The sequence below is a fragment of the Arvicola amphibius genome, chromosome 17 (assembly GCF_903992535.2).
Source record: "Arvicola amphibius chromosome 17, mArvAmp1.2, whole genome shotgun sequence".
Classification (NCBI taxonomy): domain Eukaryota; kingdom Metazoa; phylum Chordata; class Mammalia; order Rodentia; family Cricetidae; genus Arvicola; species Arvicola amphibius.
This window is the reverse complement of record NC_052063.2, coordinates 10,356,942-10,376,085: the sequence shown is the minus strand read 5'-3', so window position 1 is coordinate 10,376,085 and position 19,144 is coordinate 10,356,942. Positions and strand designations below refer to the sequence as shown.

The following is a 19,144-nucleotide window of genomic DNA, read 5'->3' as shown; positions in this document are numbered from 1 at the left end:
GGTATATGCTCAAGAGTGGTACTGCTGGTTCTTGAGGTAGATTGATTCCCAATTTTCTGAGAAACTGCCATACTGATTTCCAAAGCAGATGTATAAGTTCGTACTTCTACCAGCACCCTACATTGCTTTTTGTTGGAAGTATTTTATTGATGCCACAGAAATGAAACCTGGACATAATAAAACCAGAAGATAGTGCTTTATTCTTTAGCAGGTTCAGTATTAGCTAGAAATCAAAGACTGAAGTTTCGCCCCCCCCCCACTTATTTTTTTTTCTAGGAAATATAGACTAAGAATATATTGAGCTACACACACATCCACCCATCTTGATAGCATCCTCTTCTATTTCCTATATTTCTATCTTTAGACATCAAATTACAGCAGCGCCAAAATAATGGTTTTGCCTCTGTGGTCTCTAGAGACAGAGAATTGTCCAGGACAGAGAATGAACTGATCTCTCAGAGTTTTAGAGTCATGCGGGAAGTCTAGAGGTTTTGTTTGTATAGGTTACAGGAAGGGTGACCAATGGAGAAAGTTGCCTGGAAAGAGGGAGCCAAAAGAGCAGGACTATAGAGAGGCCAAGGCAGCATCCTAATTTCCTCCTTCCCTTCTTCCCATGACCTTGGAAGAAGCGCCTACGTCTGAACTCTAGTCATGCACAGGACGGGGGTAATGAAATCAACATCACCAGCCCGGCTGAGTTCACGCACTATCAAAGTGGCCCTTGCAAAGCACCAATGCCCCTGCAACAAGAAGCCCCGAGAGTAGACCTGCTCAAGGCAGAGGGATCTGCTCCGTCTCAGCCTTCCTGAAAGTGTGCACAACTCAGCTGGCGTCCCCCACATCATTCCTGTCCTCCTCGGTCCAGTTCATGTGGACTTGGCGTCCCCAGTCACCACTTCCTATCTCCACAACACTAAGTCATATGTCCTAGTACTCCAACTACTGACTGAGTAATCACCCACTGCCCTTGAGCTCAAGAAACAGGCCACACATCAGCATCAACCACAATAAACCAATGTGGACCCAGGATTTGGCAGAACTGCACCTTGGACCCCGACACAGTGAGTTTTCTCTCTTGGAATACAACAACACTACCATACAGATTCAGATACCCAAATTCACTTTTCGGACTACAACCGCAAATGAATAGGCCAAACGTGACTGTAGTGTTTGTGCTGTACTGGCTGGTTTTGTGTGTCCACTTGACACAGCGAGAGTCATCACAGGAAGGAGCCTCGGCTGAAGAAATGCCTTTTTCAGATCCAGCTGTAAGGGATTTTCTCATTTAGTGATCAATCAGGGAGGACCCAACCCATGGTGGGTGGCACCATATCTGGGCTGTTGATCCCAGGTTCTTTCTACAAGAAGGTGGGGGTTAGAGAAGCCATGGGAATCAAGCCAGTAAGCAGCTCCCCTGATGGCCTCTGTCATCAGCTCCAGACTCTGGGATCCCGCCCTGTGTGAGTTCCTGTCCTGACTTCCTTCAGTGATGAACAGCAATGCTGAAGTGTGCACCAAATCCACCCTTTCCTCCCCAACTTGCTCTTTGGTCATAGTCTTTGTTGCAGTAAAAGAAACCCCGAGACACCAACTTTCTACAGAAGGCATGGAGACTAGTTTTAAAGTTAACTATAGGGGTAGATAAATAGGTAAGACACAGGATGTTTTGAGGAATGAAACCATTCTGTATAATGCTACAACAGTGAATATATGCCCTCATGTATTTGTCTAACCCCATAGAATGAAACCAAGAATATCTCTCATATGAATGATCTCTGGGTTATAATGATGGGACAAATGCTGGTCCCTCAGCTGGTACCAAACATAACATGCTGAGGTCTGGAGAGTTGCTTCAGAGTGGTTTAGAGAACTGTGGTTCTTGTAACAGAGAACTTGGGTTTGAAGCCCGGCACCCACAGGGTAGCTTACAGCCATAACTTCAGTTCCAGGGGATCAGACATGCCTTTCTGACCTCTGTGTGCACCAGGCACACATACAGTGTACATATATATATATATATATATATATATATATATATATATATATATACAGGCAAGACACTCATGCATACACATTGAAAATAAAAGGTACTGCTTTGTGGGGGATGTTGATCCTGGGGAGTGAGGGTGTGTAAGTAGGGGCAGGATGTTCAAGAGACATCTTTACATAGCTTCCTGAGTTTTCCCTTAAATCTAAAGCTGCTTTTTAAGAGTCTATTATAAACTTATTTTACATACATGCATGTGCATATGTGTGCATGCTCTCTCTCTCACACATACATGCACGTGCGCACGCATACACACACACACACACACACTACAGAGATGGGCTATGACAAGTGTAAAAATTTAAGAAATCTAGTTCTTTTATTCAACACCAAAGCAAACATCAAGTGTTTAAAAAATAATGGCACCTGCTTTGAATTCATCGGTGACACCACCATGGGGGAAGATCTACAGAGAAATTACAATTTTCGGCAGATACAGGACTATGTAGCATCCCCACAAGATGGGAATTCTGCAGTGAAGGTTATGATCAGCATCCCTGACACGTTAGGGTTGCTGCTACTGCCCCAGCACATCTTAAACACAGAGCACGATTAGTTGAAATGTTTCTCTTAGGACAAACATAGTAGACATGCTTTAAATATATGAGAAGGGCAACATGTAGACCACCCTCAAACACGCAAGGTGTCACACCTCTTCTGGCCTCTTTCAGCAGAGAACTGAATCCATGCCAGAAAACGGAATTTTTGCTTTATTTCTAACAAGTTACCTGGTTCCTCTCATTGACACATTTTCTTAAAGCTCTTTATTTTTGATACAAATTGGCCAATCTGCTTTCTGTAATCTGTCTATTTAGACCCCCTTAAAAGTTACCTACTAACTCTAAACCCTCTCTCCACATACACCTGTAGTTGTTCCCCCAGTCCAAGGTCAAAAGTTGGAAGCATGCAAGTCAGGTTGTTAAACCACACTCATCCTTATCAATAAGCATACGTGTTTTTCCAAACCCAAACAATTAGGTCTGGATTCAACACTAAAGCAAAATAACAACAAAACACCCACTCTACATTCCCATACAACACAAAATAATTTGGCATGTCAAATTCAACCCCCAAGAACCAAAGTAATTAGTTGCTTGGGGGGCAAACTAGCTCCCTCAGCACATTCTGACCTGTATTGAAGCCTGCTGTCAGAGGCAGGCAGGGCAGTGAGTATACACAGAGGGAAATCCTTCAATAAAAACCAGAGTGCCAGGGCGTTAATGTGAATGACGGCAGCCGACAGGGTCAGAAGACCTGAACACTACTAAGCCACAAGCCAGGAGCTTGGGATGGGGGCTGCTGTGTTCACAGTAAAAAAAAAAAAAAAAAAAAAAAAAAAAAAAAAAAAAAAAAAAATCAGCGAGAGTACTTTCACTGACACATCAATTTTTTTTGGTGGGGGGAACTATTCTAGATTAATCATATACCAAATATGAGCTGAAAAAAATTCAAAACCCACAGAGGGACGATTTTTCATATTTGCCATTCTTAATATGTTTAAGTTCTGTTTTGTCCTCGGTAATCACGACGCTGGTGATTGATCGTGATAATGTCACCAAAGAACCAGAGTCCAGCATCTGGAATGCCTCGCCAGTGCCCCTTAAAGGAGCAGGCACTTGCCTGCTCATCCCAAATGGTTCCCACCCCCTAGAAATACGTGAGATGTTTATTACCAACGTAAAGTGCAAAACAAGACTGGCTGACTCAATTGTGAATCAGTCCCAGTCCCAAGGTAAGTCACAGTTGTGCCATTGTCTCTAGTTGTGTATTTATACAATTTATTTCTTCAGTGTGTATGTTATGTGTTCAAGAGAGCAAAAGAGGGGTTATAGCCCTTAAGAGAATAATGCACTGCCCGATCAAAGTCTCTTTGAACTCTGCAATCTTCCTAAAAAAATAAAACGCTTCATGAACCTTCTGTAAGACCGAAGCAAGGGCGCCATACAGGCTAGGCATACCCAGGTAAAGAAGGCGATTTGACAATTAGTTGGAGCCAACGGAATTCAATGAATTCTTTAGGAGTCCATGATGATTTGGGTGCCCCCTGCCCCCACTCCATTAGTTCAGGACAGTGCCTGTTTCTGACAGATTCTACCCAAAGCTCAGACTGAAGAGCATGGAGTGTGCTGGCTCTAACTTTCCTCTCTACTCCCTCACAGGTCTGAGAGTGTCAATCAAGAGAGTCCTGCTAGGCTGTGCAGGCATGGGGTGTGCACTGGCATGAGAACAAGCCTGCTCTCCCTGGGTTCTCCTGTAGACCTAAGCCTCTAAGGCTGAATTCATACTGTTTCTATAAACTACCAGCAGCACTCAGAGCCACCCCAGGCCCTGACATGTTGTAAGTGCCATGTGGAAATATTGACAATCGACAATGGGGGATGGGCATGGCCCAGCTTGCTTCAAGGTGTAGGCAGAGGGAGTCTGATGCCTCCAGGTAAGGGAGCAGGCCATTAAAATACAAGAATCAAGGAAGATCATGGTTCTCTCCTCCTCCCTGCTTGGACTAGAAACCTCCATCGGTCCTGTGTGGGGACACAGTCATGGATAGGAGTGGGGCTGGGAACTCCCCCATCCCTGGTTTCCAAATGCTCTACATGATGTTTATTACTTTTTAAAAAGCTTGACTCTGGAATTGGTTAGGGTAATGGTTAAATACTTTGTGAATTTTCTAATTATTGATTTAAAAGTTGGGAGTGGGGGGCAAAGGCTGGAGTTCTACGAGTCCCACTCACATAAGCCGGGCTTATACTAAACTGTTGCACGCTTTTACACACCCCTATCACCCCGAGAACGTCCCTAAGAAAGAATTTGCAAGTGATGATCCGTAGATCTTGGAGAGCATCTTCTGGAAGAAAGCAAACATTTAACTGCATCTTTACACCTTTGGCAGGTGCAGTGGGAGGACCAGGAACTGGCTGGCAGCGTCCAGCACAACCTTCTCTCTCCTCTTTGTGCTTCTCAGTAAACGGCAGCCGCCGAATGCAGCGGCTCTTGCATGTTTTCTGCTCACTGGCAGTGCATTTATCCTGTGACCTCAGAACTTGTCCTACTATGTGCCTACGAGACAGACAGCAACTGAGCTTCAACACTGGATTTAATTCATCTTATTCTCGCTGCCCTTCGCGTCCCTAAGTGGACCCTCCTGACCTCGTCTGGGTAAAGGGCTCCCACTCGCCTAGCCACCATCCGATCAGACCAAGAGGTCACATCCCTCTTAGGCCCCCAGGGTCCTGCCTTGGCACACATACGATGTATGGAGTTTGATTTTGTTTTCATTCCCTGGACTCTGGTCTCCGCAGACCTGAGAGCAAAGTGAATCACGAAAAGTGCATGCCATCCTCTAAGGGGATTTATCACAGCTAACCATCGCCAGATTGAGCATGAGCCTCCCAGGGATGCTTGCAACACCCTGCGCTATCAAAGCTGCAGTTGGACAAAAGCACGAGCTGAACGCTCCGAGAGCAGAGCCCTGCTAGCCAGGTGAGATGAAATCGGGTGTGTGGTTCCCTGGGCAGAAGAAGAGGTGAGCCCATTTGTAAATCCTAGTGTCTACTGTGTAAAGTGCGGGGCTACTGGTTAGGCAGACTTCTGCCAGAGAAGCAGCGATAAGATTTGCATGGTACAGGGGCATATACAATTGACCAATGTGAACACCGGGCACATAACAGGACGCAGTGCCACCCGTGGACAAGTGGGATAGATCACAGAGAGACTGACTGAGCTTCCGCAGACCCCACCACCACCACCACCAAGAGCTCAACACTGCTGACAACCTGTGTTTGCTCACTTCCCCCAGTCCTGCCATATCCTTGCTGTTTGTGGGGCTCAGAGAGCACGCAGCTGCTAGCAATCACGAAGCTCAATGTGACAGAGATTCATGGGAAACACAGGGAGGCCCGTTCCTCTGGGTCGCTCTTTGTGCCAAGCGCTCAGTGAATGGGGCTCTACCGCGCCGAGCTCGCCAGGTGGGCCGGAGATCTGCTCTGATTAAGGCCATGAGCGATGTGGGGAGAACTCTAGGGCGGTTTTGTGTTAACCACGGACAGGGACTGTGTTGGCAGCTGCTACCGGGTTAGGAGACGCTAATTATTTACACCACAGCTTCAGTCCTTCTCGCCGTCTTTGGCACAGCCGTTCGTTCAGAAATTTGGTAGTCTGCAACAGAGTTTTCTTCAAAATAAAAACTTGAGAGGATGTGAAGGCGGGAAGCAACGGCTCATCTCGGGATTATTATCCTCTCTATGGCACACAAAATATGGTCCCAGTTTTTACAAAATATTGCCAGAAGAGTCACAGCGAAGAAGGTGCCAAGGATGTGGAAGCGGCTCTTCATCATGGGTGCCACGAACTTGGCCAGGGTGGACACGCACACCAGGATGACGGTCATGAAGGCCAGCACCACGTTGATGCATTTACCCAGCAGCACCTTGGCGTTCACGGCATCCGTCTGCAGGGTCTGCTGCTCCTGCTGATGCAATTCCAGCTTAGAGATGCGCGTCTGGCAAGTTTCCAGGGCTTCCTGCAGGCAAGAGGACAGCAAGGAATCAAATACCGTTGGAATCGCAGGCCTTGTGGGAACACACGCCCAGATGTGCTGGAAGCCTCGGCTCACAACACCTAGTGCCTGGGCGGTTTCAAGTCTCCAGACTGATGGTGAGAGACAGAGGTATGAGACAGGAATCCCAAGACTCCGTTTACCCTGTCATGGGTAGTGGACACACATATATGCAACCATAAAACACCATAAGTCAGCAGTTATGGTGATCCACTTTTATCTATCTATCTATCTATCTATCTATCTATCTATCTATCTATCTATCTATCTATCTATCTATCTATCTATCTATTTTGGGTGCAAGGTCTCTTGGGAAGTAGCCCAACCTGGACTTAAATTTCTAATCCTCCTGCCTCAACTTTCCCAAGTGCTGGGATCTGAGGTTAGAGTCCCATGCTATCATACCCTGCCATTCCTGTTTTGAGATAAAGTGACATAAAATACAGGCATCTGTGGGCACTGTCGGGGACAAACAGAGAAGGGTTGGAGCTGCATCTGAACACTGCTAACTCTTAGGACAGACGCTCAAGAGCACCCCTTGACATGTCTCTTGTCCAGCCATCAGCTGGCTCCACTAATAGAGTGTCCATTTTCTATCTTAATCCATTTTTCTCTCATACAGTCCCCATTCCAGAGTCGCCAGGACCTCTTGCTTGCTGGGCTTTGACATGAATTCCACACCCACATTCCCTGTAATAGCCCAAGTGACCTTTGAAAGATACACATCTCTGACACCCCTTTTCATAACACATTCCCAAAACTTGCTTAGCCCGTGCTCAGTCATCTTCTCCTGCCTTCATACAAGGTGCTGGTCAAACTGATTACTTCCAGGTTCTGAATATGCCGGGGGACTTTGTCCACGCAGTATATACCACTGGAAACACTTAAGCATCCCGGCTCTTCACCTGTAGATGGGCCATGTATCTCAGAGGTCTCGGCAGCCCCCAGCGACGTTTCCCGAGGGCAGCCCTCCCTGACCCAGCAAGTCTCCAGGCAGCCTTCCTGCACAGCTGGGAGATCACACAGGTTGCATGCAGACAGGGGCTAAGCCCACCTTGCCCTCACCGTCCACCTCGGAACAGAGTAGTGTTGTGTGCGGCAGGGGCCGCATCCTGGCTGAAGAGCCTAGCTGGCTGCCAGTACCAGGATGTGAGTTTCCAGAGGAAAGCCCGGGCCCCTGGAGAACAAAGAACCTCACGAGAGGCGGTGCGGGCACCTCCGCCAGCACCTCCGCCAGCGCGGTTGCAATCATTTGCCCAATGTGCTTGTGCAGCTGGGTCCAGTCACCTTTCCGGGCTTTAAGCAAGTATAATGGCTCCGACATTGATTTGCTTTTCTCCTGCTTGAATATACTCTCTGGGCCAAAGAACAGGGTTCTCCGTTACTATAGCAACTTTCATTATACTAGGCTCCCGACCAGAGGATACAACTTTTTCAGCTCTTCACATTTAAACGGCGCTGGCTGTCGGCACTAACGGGCATGTGCAGGAGGGCGGACTTGCTTTCAGCTGTGGGGCCCAGGGTTTTTTTTTTTCCTTTTTTCCTTTTTAGGCATGGCGTGAAAGGGTGAGAGACCAAGACAGAGGGTTGTCATTTTCGGCCCTTTCACTCAGTTTACGGTAGAGAAGTCCACATCTCCTCAGACTAATCTTAGAACTGCTACTGATTTTTTTTACTAAAAGAAAAATACAAGAAAATTAGGTAAGTGAATTATAAGGCCATCTGTCCATGGCACCGAGAGATAATAAGCCCCGCGATGGCTAGGACATCCTTGGTCCAGTATTTAATTTGTTTTAGATGAAGACAGAGGAAGGGATTTTCTTCAGTAGTTTAAACTGGATATTCAGGACTTTAAAGGGGGCAGGAGGGTCAATCACCTAAAAGAAGAGCAGAAATTGTGTGGGTCTGTGGGCACCCGCAGCCCATCCCTGTTGGAAGCCCACTTACAAGAACCAAGGATATCAGCAACGAAGGGAACCGGGAGAGGTTCAATAGCTAAAAGCCTTTGGGGGATGTTGCTACTCAACAGGAAGATAAAAAGGAATAGCAGCATTAACTTCTTGGCTGTTTAGTATGTGCCTGGCGAAGATTCTGGTACAATAAATATCTGATTCTATTTGATCTTCCGGACTTTTTGAAGACGAGGCATCGGAGGCATGCGGCACTGACTTGGCCAGGCTCACACAGAGACCGAGTAGTAGAGCCCGCTTTGAGCCTCCGCGACCTTTGTCATTTATCCCAATGCTCTTTCTAGTTCTGACTAGAGACGGAGCTGGGAAACGCTGAAATGAACTCTTCTGAAGTTAGAGTTCCCTTTGGGGGAGCCTCTCCCTGGATCTGACCTCCTCACTCCCGGAATAAGTTTCTTAAGAAAATGAGAACAATGTTAAGCCAAACTATCTCCTAAGCGAGGAAATGACACATTTAGACACCACCCGGTGATGTCCCAGGCCTGTTCTAAAGTAGGATGGCCTCAGGGCTGGTGAGATGGCTCAGTGGCTATAAGTACTTGCTGCCAATTCTGACGAACTGAATTTGATTCCTGAGAACCAGAGGTAGAAAGAGGAATTGACACCCCAGAGTTGTTCTGTAATCATCATACGTGTGCTGTGACTCACACACACACACACACACACACACACACACACACACACACGAGTAAACGTAATAAAATATGTTTTAAATAGAGTGATTCTATAGACAATAGAGTCACTCAGGCCAGTCAGTGGAGATGCCGAGGCTCTTCACTCAGACAATAGCCAGTCACCCAGTGCCCTCTGCTCTCTGGGGACAAGGTCTCCTATCAGCTCTGAAGCCCTGCTTTCCAGAACTGTCCAAGCAGACCTCTGACATCAGCAAACACAGCCTCCACCAGAGCAGAATACAAGGCATGCAGCTGGATTGCAGCACACGCGCTGGGGAGAGACCGCCATCTTTTATGCTTTGGTCTTCTCCCCTGTGGGGTGGGATTCAGGGGGCGGATGGCCTTCCTGACGCTCATACACCCACTACAGAGAAAGTCTGAAAACGTGAGACTGAGTGTGACTCTCCCTCTTTGTTCTTGGGTTGTTTCACATCAGCCTGGGGGCTCCGGGAGGAAGCCGCGCAGCTGGCCTTTGCTTATGACATAAACTTTATATGGATCTACTCAGCCCTTCCTGTCAACCTTCTGGGCCCTGCCTATCCCGTTCAAGTCCAGCCTTCTTTGCCAGTCCTAAGGGACAACTTGCCATGCCTTGTTCAGGTCACTGTGACTCTTTGTGCCTTGGTCTCCAGACCTGAGAAATGAGGCGAACAATAGGAGCAATCTCCAAGGGCTATTGAGTACATAGAAGAAGAAGAAGAAGGGGGAGGAGGGGGGAGGAGGAGAAGGAGAAGGAGGAAGGAAGGAGGAGGAGGAGAAGTGGGAGGAGAAGGAAAAGGAGGAGGAGGAGGAGGAGGAGGAGAAGGAGGAGGAGGAGGAGGAAGAAACCCATACAGTACTTAGGTAGACGCTGGCAGTCGAACGTTTGCCATTCTTACACATATAAAGCAATTGCTTTAAAGAAGAGACTCAAGGCTTGTTCAGAACCACAGTTGGTAAATAACAGACCTGGGACTCAAATCCCATGTTTACCCCAGAATGCCTGACTGCCACCCCCACCCCCTCCTCCTACCCCAGCTAGTGGGGCTCGGCAAGACTGGATTTCAGGGGTACTGTAGCTGTACTAGGAAGGTGGCTCTCGATCACTCCTGGCCCACACAAGAAGCCTCCTGAAGGCAGGGCTGCCTAACACTTTTGGTGGTGTTGGAATTAGGCCAGCAATAAATCCTTGCCAACTGGGTTAGACAACAGGAGCACAGGGTAAATGATCTCAGAAACACTGTCAATACACGTCAGGAGGGCCAGGAGGTGGACGGGAAATGTCCGTGTAGAGAAGACATCTCACTCCCCATGCACAGGGGAAATGTATCAACTTAGTCTGCCTGATGAGTTAAAGCCAGGAAAAGAAAACCCTTCACCAGGGTTCACTCGGGAAGGGGCCCATACCTGGATGTCCCTTGAGCGTTCATAGGCCTGGTAGGCCACCTTCTCCTCAGCGCTGGCTAGCTCCTGCTTCAGGTTGGCTGTCTCATGCTGGTGCAGCTCTGTCAGGTCGTGAAGCTGGTCCTCAAGCCTCTCATACCTTGAAAAGACAGGAGCCGATACTGAGCACATCACATAGGCATTCCAACAGTGCATTCTAGAAGGATGTCTTTTTTTTGTCGGGGGGGGGGGCTGACTTGTTTTCATCCCCTGGAGGACTGTCTTTCTGAAAAAGTAGCTCTATTTGCGGGGAACACAATTTTGGTTACTCCTGAATCCCAAATGTAGAAGGGACCTGTCTCTGCAGTCTTGATTTTTTTTTTTTTTTAAAGACTCGGGGTTTCTCTGTGTGTGACTTTGGAGTCTGTCCTGGCACTCACTCTGTAGAACAGGCTGGCCTTGAACTCACAGAGATCCACCCGCCTCTGCCTCCCTGCCTCCTGAGTGCTGGAATTAAAGGCACTGCCTGGCTTGTTTCTGCAGTCTTAACTGTATGTCCTCATTTCTGAGGATTTACTGAGATCAAACTTTTTTTTTTAATTAATTTCTTTTCACCCATGCCAGACCAGCACCTGGAATAGCTGCAAGGACGACAGATAGACTTTGCCAAGGATGCAGCTGCCCCTAGCTGGGAGATGGCTGTGCAGCAAGGACAAGCCAGGACCGGCCATGTTTGCACTGGCTTCTCCTTCTCCTGCTCTCCAGTAACTGGGATCTCATGGTCACACAGCCAACGAGGAAAAGAATGAAGTTTTCCATTCCCGTGGTCAATCCCGCAACTTCACAGTAAACACCCTGACACGCCTTTCGGCTCTTTCACTTTACGTGCTAATAAATAACTAACCCCAAGGGCTGGAGAGATGGCTCAGTGGTTAAGAGCACTGGCTGCTCTTTCAGAGGGCAGGGGTTCAAACCCCAGCATTCACGTGGTAGCTCACAACTGTCTGTAACTCCAGTTCTAGGGGATCTGATGCCCTCTTCTGGCCTCATGGGCACTGCACATACATGGTGAACAGATATACATTCAGGCAAAACACTCATACACATAAAATAAAAATAAATAAATCTTTAAAATAAACCAAGTTTATCACAAATTATAGATGGCTTATGGAATAGCAGATTCAAAAACCCAAAAGCAAGAGAAAGACAGCTCCTTTCCCACACCCACCCCAGAGAAGAGGATTTGGGTCTTATCTGAAACTCTGTCCTGCTTACTTTAAAGAGGGGATTGTATCTAGGGAGGATGTCTTAGCCTGGAATGACCGGTCCAGGCCAGTTGTACATATTTATGTGGGTCATCTGATAGAACCTTTTTTAAAAAAGCAGGTGAAGGCTTAATTCAGATTTAATGATTATCTTCAGGTTCAGCTTCATGGGTGCCAAATGTTATCATTGTTCTAAGCAAGCCTTCTTAAGCTTCTTAGGTAATGCACCAATGACTGTATCGCCGGGATCACAAACAAAACACAGGACACGTGAAAGCAAAGACGGCCCAAAACTCACACAAAGTGAGTATTTGTGATTTGGGATAACACATGCGTCCAAAACACACTCTATCTCAAACTATCTAGATGAAATTAAGGTCAATGCACTCTTGGCCAGCCGTGGCTTGAAACACAGTTCTTGTGTGATGAATATGCTGAAATCAAAGACACATATATAAAATTAAAAAATGGTTTCAGGGCTGGTGATATGTCTCAGTGGTACAGCACGCACTTAAGATACATGAAGCCCTGGGTTCAAATCTTGGCATCACAATCAAGTTTCATGAGAACGAGAAAAGAGCCACATTCTAAAGTATGACATAAAATTACACATCAAGTGTAAAACAGTGTGTAAGTTAAATTTATAACTTAACTGTTACAGTATGTAATGAACATTCACAATCTATTTTATATTCTTAGACGTTAGTCCATTTTGACAGAAGTACTTTGGGATGATCTTTTTATGAGCAAAATGGGGCAAATAATTTCATATTTGATTATCCACACTCTTTATTAAGAAGCAGTGTACATATAAATGCCAGCCTACAAAACACATACTTTCACAAGCAGCTGAGAGACCCCAAAAGATTTGGATTAATCTCAAGATGGTGTTTGAGAGCCTCTCATTCACAGTAAAACACTTTGTGTGTGTGTGTGTGTGTGTGTGTGTGTGTGTACATATTTATATCTGTGATGTGGGTGTATATAGAGACCAGAGGTTGAAGCCAGATGTTTTCCTTAGTCGTGACCTTATTTGCTGAGATCAGGCTTCTCACTGAACCTGACTAGGCTGGCCAGCCAGCAAGTTCCAGGAATCTGCCTGTCTCTATGGCCCCCAGTGCTGGGGTTACAGCCCTGCACTGTCTCAATGCACCCCCCCCCCACCCCGTGCTAGGGTTACAGACCTGCGCTGCCAAGTTCACTGTCTACATGGGTGCCACCTATCTGGACTTATGCCTTCATTCTTACATGGCAAGCAATGCCATTTATCCACTGAACCACCCCTCTAATCCATGTAAAACTAAAAAATAAGTTTAGTGAACAAAATATGGATATTTGAAGCTGACACACCAAATAAAAACCTACCTCATTGTCCAATGAAACAGATTCACTTGACTGGCATTATGGAGGGAAACAAGTCTCTAGATTAGTGCAATAAGACCATCACAGATGCCTGATGAGCCAATGTCTTAATATGCACGTGAGTCACAGCTTGGCTGATGATGTTTTAAGAGACCCACGCATATAATGTCTTCCTCTAACTGTCAGCCATAAGCCAGAAATTATGGAACTTAAGAGTTATGAAGGATGGAAAGAATTATCCATTTTTAAATGCCTCTGCACCCACATCTCTATTGCAAACACATTCATTAGCGCACGACTCTGAAGCACACAGCCTCTCTGGCTGGTTACTCACGTTGCAAAAGGAAGCCCAATGGAGCACTCTGACCTACGTACCTGTATCTCTCCTCCTGCAGAGTCTGAGAGATGAAGCCATACTCTCTCTTAAACTGCACCTTCAACGCCTCAATGTCCTCCGCCAGCTGGGTTTGGGTGTCTTTGATCTCCCTTAGCGCCTCTATGATCATGGCCAGCTTCCCCTGGCTGTCCAGTGTGCTGGCCCCACCGGGGCCGAAGGACTGGTTCCCATTGCTATCTGCCGAGCCTGACGTGCCGCTAGAACATTCGTCGTCACTGCCGTACTTGGGTTTGTTCACGATGGTAGCGCTGCCTCCGTAGGCCCTGGTGCTGGCCTCGGGCCTGAACTCCTCCAGGGAATTTTTCAAGTGAGCGATGTTGTCAGCACTGCCGAACTTATTCCGGATCAAGTTGGCAAACTCTCTGGACTTGTTGAAGACAAACACGGGGGGCGTGAGGGATACCCCCGGCATGCTCGACTTACTGCTTTCCAGGCAGTGGGGAGCAGTTCGGGATTTCACGTGGGCATCCTTCAGGGAGTGGTGTATCTCCTTCAGGCTGTCTTTAGAAGTCTCCTTTGAGCAGCGAGAGGCCCCGTTCTGTTCAATCTCCCTCAGCTTTCTGTGGTACTGCTCCAGCTTCTTCTGCAGCTGGGCGATCGAGTGGGCCGACTTCTGGTTCTTCTTTTCGAAGACCTGCTTGATCCTCCCAGCCTGCTGCTTGTCCGCACTGCTGACGAGTTTTAGATACTCGGCAACGTTTCCATCGCGGGAAGTCTGCTCGATTTTGATCTGCTCCGTCACCTTTAGGATCTTTTGTTTCAGGCTGTCGGCGCTGAGTTTGACCTTGTGGAAGTCCAGGATACCATCCGGGACGTCGAAGTTGAGGTTGGTGTCTGAACCCCCTCGGCGGATGTTCAGGGGGAGGCTGAGGGTATTCATGTCATGACGTTCTACCTGAAGGAACAGGAGAAACACATTGACACCCGAAGCAAAGCAGACATTTGGTGTGACAGAACTGGTTCACGCATGTGTGGCACACATGTGAAGTCCTAGACTGTCCAAGCGCTTGTGCCGCAGGATGGACACTCCGTGCTATCCTCTCAAGCTTCAAAAGGTAGGTCAGCCCAATGCCTTCCTCAATTTCGGTGTGCTGCTGTACACAGCCTAGATGTGAAACCCTATCTCCAGTGTATCTGATTTGCCATCTGTATGTGGTAGCTGTCAGTTTCCAGGGTAGAAAACGCGTGTAATTTGGGAGGCTTGCTCCTCACAGTGTACTTTACTACGGGCAAGGCTTCTAATTCAGAACCCAGTCATCTAACCAGATGAGGAAAAAGAAAGAAGAAGAAGAAAAAAACTTAAGCAGATACATCCATCAAGAAAATTATTTTTCTAATAGAACCATTAAGCAGATGTGACAGAACTGAATGGTGCATGATTAACTTTGATAATTGAATAATATACCAGTATCTCTGTATGGGAACAAATAACTCCAAAGTACAACCCCAGCGATTAAAACAAGCGCACAGACAATAGCACAGCAGCTCTCCATCTTCCTAAGGCTGCGGCCCTTTAACACAGTTCCTCATGTTGTGGTGACTCACAACCATAAAATTATTTTGTTGCTGCCTCATAACTGCAATTTTGCTACTGTCATCGATCGTAATATAAATATCTGCTAAGAAGGCTGTGTCATATGCGACCCCCAGGTTGAGAAGCACTGTGATAACACAAAGCTAGCATGGCATTGCTTTCCCACTCGCAGGCTGTCCAGATAAAGAACTATGAAGTAGCATTGGGCATCTTGGTTGGGGTTAGATGTTTGTGGTCTAAGAGAGAAGGTCGAAACCAGACAGTGCGCTAAGTTTGCTGATGTGTCCGTAGGGATCATCTTGTTTGATCCTTATTACCAAGCTTGGCAAGGATCATGCTAAAGCCACACAGAGAGAGAGAGAGAGAGAGAGAGAGAGAGAGAGGGAGGGGGGGAGGGAGGGAGGGGGGGAGGGAGGGAGGGAGGGAGGGAGGAAGAGGAGGAGAGAGAGAGAGAGAGACCGAGTGCTGCAGAGCCAGGGTTTGCATCCAAGCTGCCTTAAACCTTATTACTCTGATACTGTCCTCAGAGGATGAAAAATGAGCCACTGTAGAGTCTGAACAGAAACTCCAATCATAGTATCTAAATGGAAACATCTCAGATGTTGCGTCAATATCCCTGTGATAAGAATAATATCTTGACGGTACCCAACAGGAGATAAGGCAATAGCTGGCAGAAGTTACCCCTTCCCACACTGTAAAGGGACCAGTAAGCTAGTAGCAAAAGTAAGGAATTAAACAGGCAGACCTCACTGAGTGACCCAATACAGGCCGGTTTCAACACTGAGTATGAAACCTTTGCCACCACCCTAAATCCTGCCCAGTGCCTTATCAGGAGGAAGCGATTCTGCCAAAAGGCAAAGGTCAGCAGGGAGGCCACCTACAAAACCTGCACAAGTTTGCTAGTGTTCTTTCTCTCTTGACCTCTCTTCCTACACACGGTTGCCATGAAACGGACCCTTTCACATTGCTTCCTCGGGAGGAAAGAGCATCATGAAGGATCACGCCAGTCCGGCTGGAAGGACATGAACGCCAAACCACTGTGAAACTCGAAAACAAGATGCTTTTAAGAAGCGGACAGAGGAACTGTGGCTTTGGTTGGTCAGGAAGAAGGAGTGTCAGGTACCCAGCCATCTTCGGGTCTCAGAAGGGTGGTCACAGCGAGGTCACAGACGCTGTGTAACCGTAGCTCATAACTCAACTGGAACAGCAAAGGGTCCACACGAGAACAACAAAAAACACACTGAACCTAGAAAATGCTGATTTGAGACACACAGGGCAATTCATGGGGCTGTGCAGCCATGAGGCCGGGAACTGGATTATGCAGGAGATAACAGACTGACTGTAACCTCCTAAGACCTCCCAATCGAAACCAAACCACCCAGCTGGTGTGAGGCCCCAGCTCACCTTTCAAACCTCGGTTGCATTGGACGGATGCCGTTTATCCTAAGGGAGCCAGTCGGGAATGAGTGGAGAATGTGAGCATCCTACAGACTTTCTCACAGCGTCTGCTACTCATCTTCTTCTTATCAAGATCCTACTGTGCTTCTGACAGCCACTCAGATGCCTCTTTCCCCGAGCTTCCCCAGTGCCGGAGGAAGCCGTTTCTTTCTGCGAGCCTTCTTATTGCCCTTTTATCGCATGGTCCTACTTAATCCTGTCCTTATTGCTCATCCCTGTACTTTAACCACCAGTCATCGGCCGGAGGGTGAAACGGGAGAGATGATGTCACAGCTGTACCCAGCCTTGGCCAGCACTTCCTTTATTCACAAAGGGTTGTCAACAACTGATCAACTAAAGTGACATCATTTTCTATTTCAAGGTGTCTACACCGAAGTCATTCAAGACATCGATTCATAGAATAAAAAACATAGCCTCAGGTGTTCTGGCCATGCAGCCCTGACAATTCTAGGCAGAGCCATTTCCAAGTACCCAGATTGTTCCAGACAGATTCAACTAGAGAGAAACCCGAGTAGTCCTGAGTGACGACATACACAAATCCAAATAAGGACTTCCAGTCTTGAATGGAAGTATAACTCACACTCGGGAAAGATGTCGGAATGTAAAGTCCAGTGATGAACACTGACAATGTAAACACGCTGTGCCGTCCAACTGCACTGACTTTAAAGCAGAACAGAAGCACTTCCAGGCCCTGCCAATCACAGCTACATGGTTTTTCCCTCCAGGGGAATCCATGGAGTGTCCATTGGTTTGGCCTATTTACACAACATCTTGCCTTTTTTTCCCCTTTTTTTTTTTTTTTTGCCCAACCCTGTTTATGACTCCATAAGCACTTGCTCTTGTCCTAGAATTCACAGATAAGATTGCATTAAGTTATATGAATATCTAAAAAAAAAAAAAAAAAAAAAAAAACAAGTGCCATTCTTCTTTTGAGAATTCTCCCACTACGTCTGGAGAGAAACGTTAGATGGTTTACCTGGGAAAACGCATCAGGAAGTCTTTCTTACTGATCTTATTGAACCACCAGCTCATCTTTCTTCAGCTCCCCACACCTGTGGGCCGGTCAGTCTCGGAGGTAGTCCCAAGGCGATGGGCCCAGTTCTCTTAAAGACTACAGGTCTGGTGCAACCTTATCTACAGAGTCGTGTTTACCCCCAGGAGGCCAACTGACTTCTGCCTTACTTAAAAATCTCACACAATGCTTGGCATGTCCTCAAGACTCTGGGTTGGGGAAAGCCAACAGCACTTAAGGCTCAAGTCAGTCAGTCTTACTGCCTGCCAGCAAATCTCAGTTAAAAACACTTGCAGAGTGGCAGAACTGTTTGGGGGTGCACGTTTTGATCTTTTATATAAAGCCTGACCATCACAGAGATAATTGAGGGTCAGGCATACAGTGCTCAATTTTCGGGGCACACACAGGTGTGAGTCCTGTTCTACCTTGACTGAAGGTCAGAGAGTCTGCTCTTATTTTTGCTCTCTCAAAGTTGTTGTCAACAGGTGTGGCCGCAAACGAGATATTCCGACCTAGGGTGTGGTTAATTAGTATTTTGGGTGTAGAGGATCTGCTCCACCTGGACCAAGGGTCAGAGAATTCAAATCTATGCCTTGTGTCATTGTAATGAGGTCTGTTGCTTTCCTCTTTTGAAGTATATAAGCATGTGGAAGAATATAAACAAGGAATTCAGTATGCACTGAACATCCCTTCCAATGCTGTTCTGTGTTTCTGTCTCTTATTTCTCCCATGTCTCTGTTCATTTTGCTTAGTACAGTCCTCATGCGCCTACCCTGAGACGTTATGAGTTTTGTCGAAGCCGGTTTTCGACACTCGATGCCCACAGGTTTCCTGGGTGTCAACTGAGACAACACCGTATGTGCGAGGAAGACGGCGGAGCCCTCCCCGCATTGCTTATCCTGGACCTGGCAGGGGATGGTGCGACCTGCTTTCAGAATCAGGCTGCGGGAGGAGGTCAGAGGTTCCCAGACCACCAGCGGTCAGCATGGATATGGACTGCATGCGTGGGGGAATGCGGGTTTGTCCCGGCACTGATATTTGCTAGCTACATGCTTCTGGGTAAACTAAGTCACACGCGTGAGGCTCTATTACCCAATCTGTAGATCTGTAGAATGTGTGTGTGTGGGGGGGGAGGATAGACACTGGAGCGAATGCTGTATAATTTGAGGAAATATAGCACACAGCAAATTGAAGCCGGTAACGGCGGCTCAGTCCAGACTGAGGGCCCTGGAGGCAGACGTCACGCTCTTTCATCTTGGCACTCTCCTTGTAGACCACACGGCCGCTGAAAAAGACTCTCCTTGCCTCAGTTTCCCCCTCTGTGAAATGGACTTAAAGATTCTTTCAAGAAGGGCTGGGGAGGGTAAAGGTTGCTGTTCAAGCATGAGGACCTGAGTTCAAATCCCCAGCACCCACATAAAAAGGCAGGGTACGGCTGCACGCACACATATAACCCCCATGCCATGGAGACTGTGGAGGCCCGGGGATGACTGGGGCTTCCTGGTTCC

At 47.2% G+C, this 19,144-nt stretch overlaps 1 protein-coding gene across 3 annotated transcripts in view; it reads right to left on the bottom strand.

The window, feature by feature from the left end:
* Positions 1 to 2,343: 2,343 nt before the first annotated feature.
* The window catches only part of Tmcc3 (transmembrane and coiled-coil domain family 3), a 152,383-nt gene continuing 135,582 nt past the window's right edge, over positions 2,344 to 19,144 (bottom strand). For 2 of the 3 annotated variants that reach the window (XM_038314931.2, XM_038314930.2), the window contains exons 2-4: positions 13,611 to 14,527; positions 10,633 to 10,768; positions 2,344 to 6,566 (exon numbers count right to left, since the gene is read on the bottom strand). In XM_038314931.2, the coding sequence (XP_038170859.1) occupies positions 6,264 to 6,566; positions 10,633 to 10,768; positions 13,611 to 14,527 (1,356 nt within the window). In that variant the 3' untranslated portion in view covers positions 2,344 to 6,263. Of the gene's footprint in view, positions 6,567 to 10,632; positions 10,769 to 13,610; positions 14,528 to 16,570; positions 16,903 to 19,144 lie in introns of those variants that run through there. The other variant, XM_038314932.2, reaches the window with a different exon arrangement.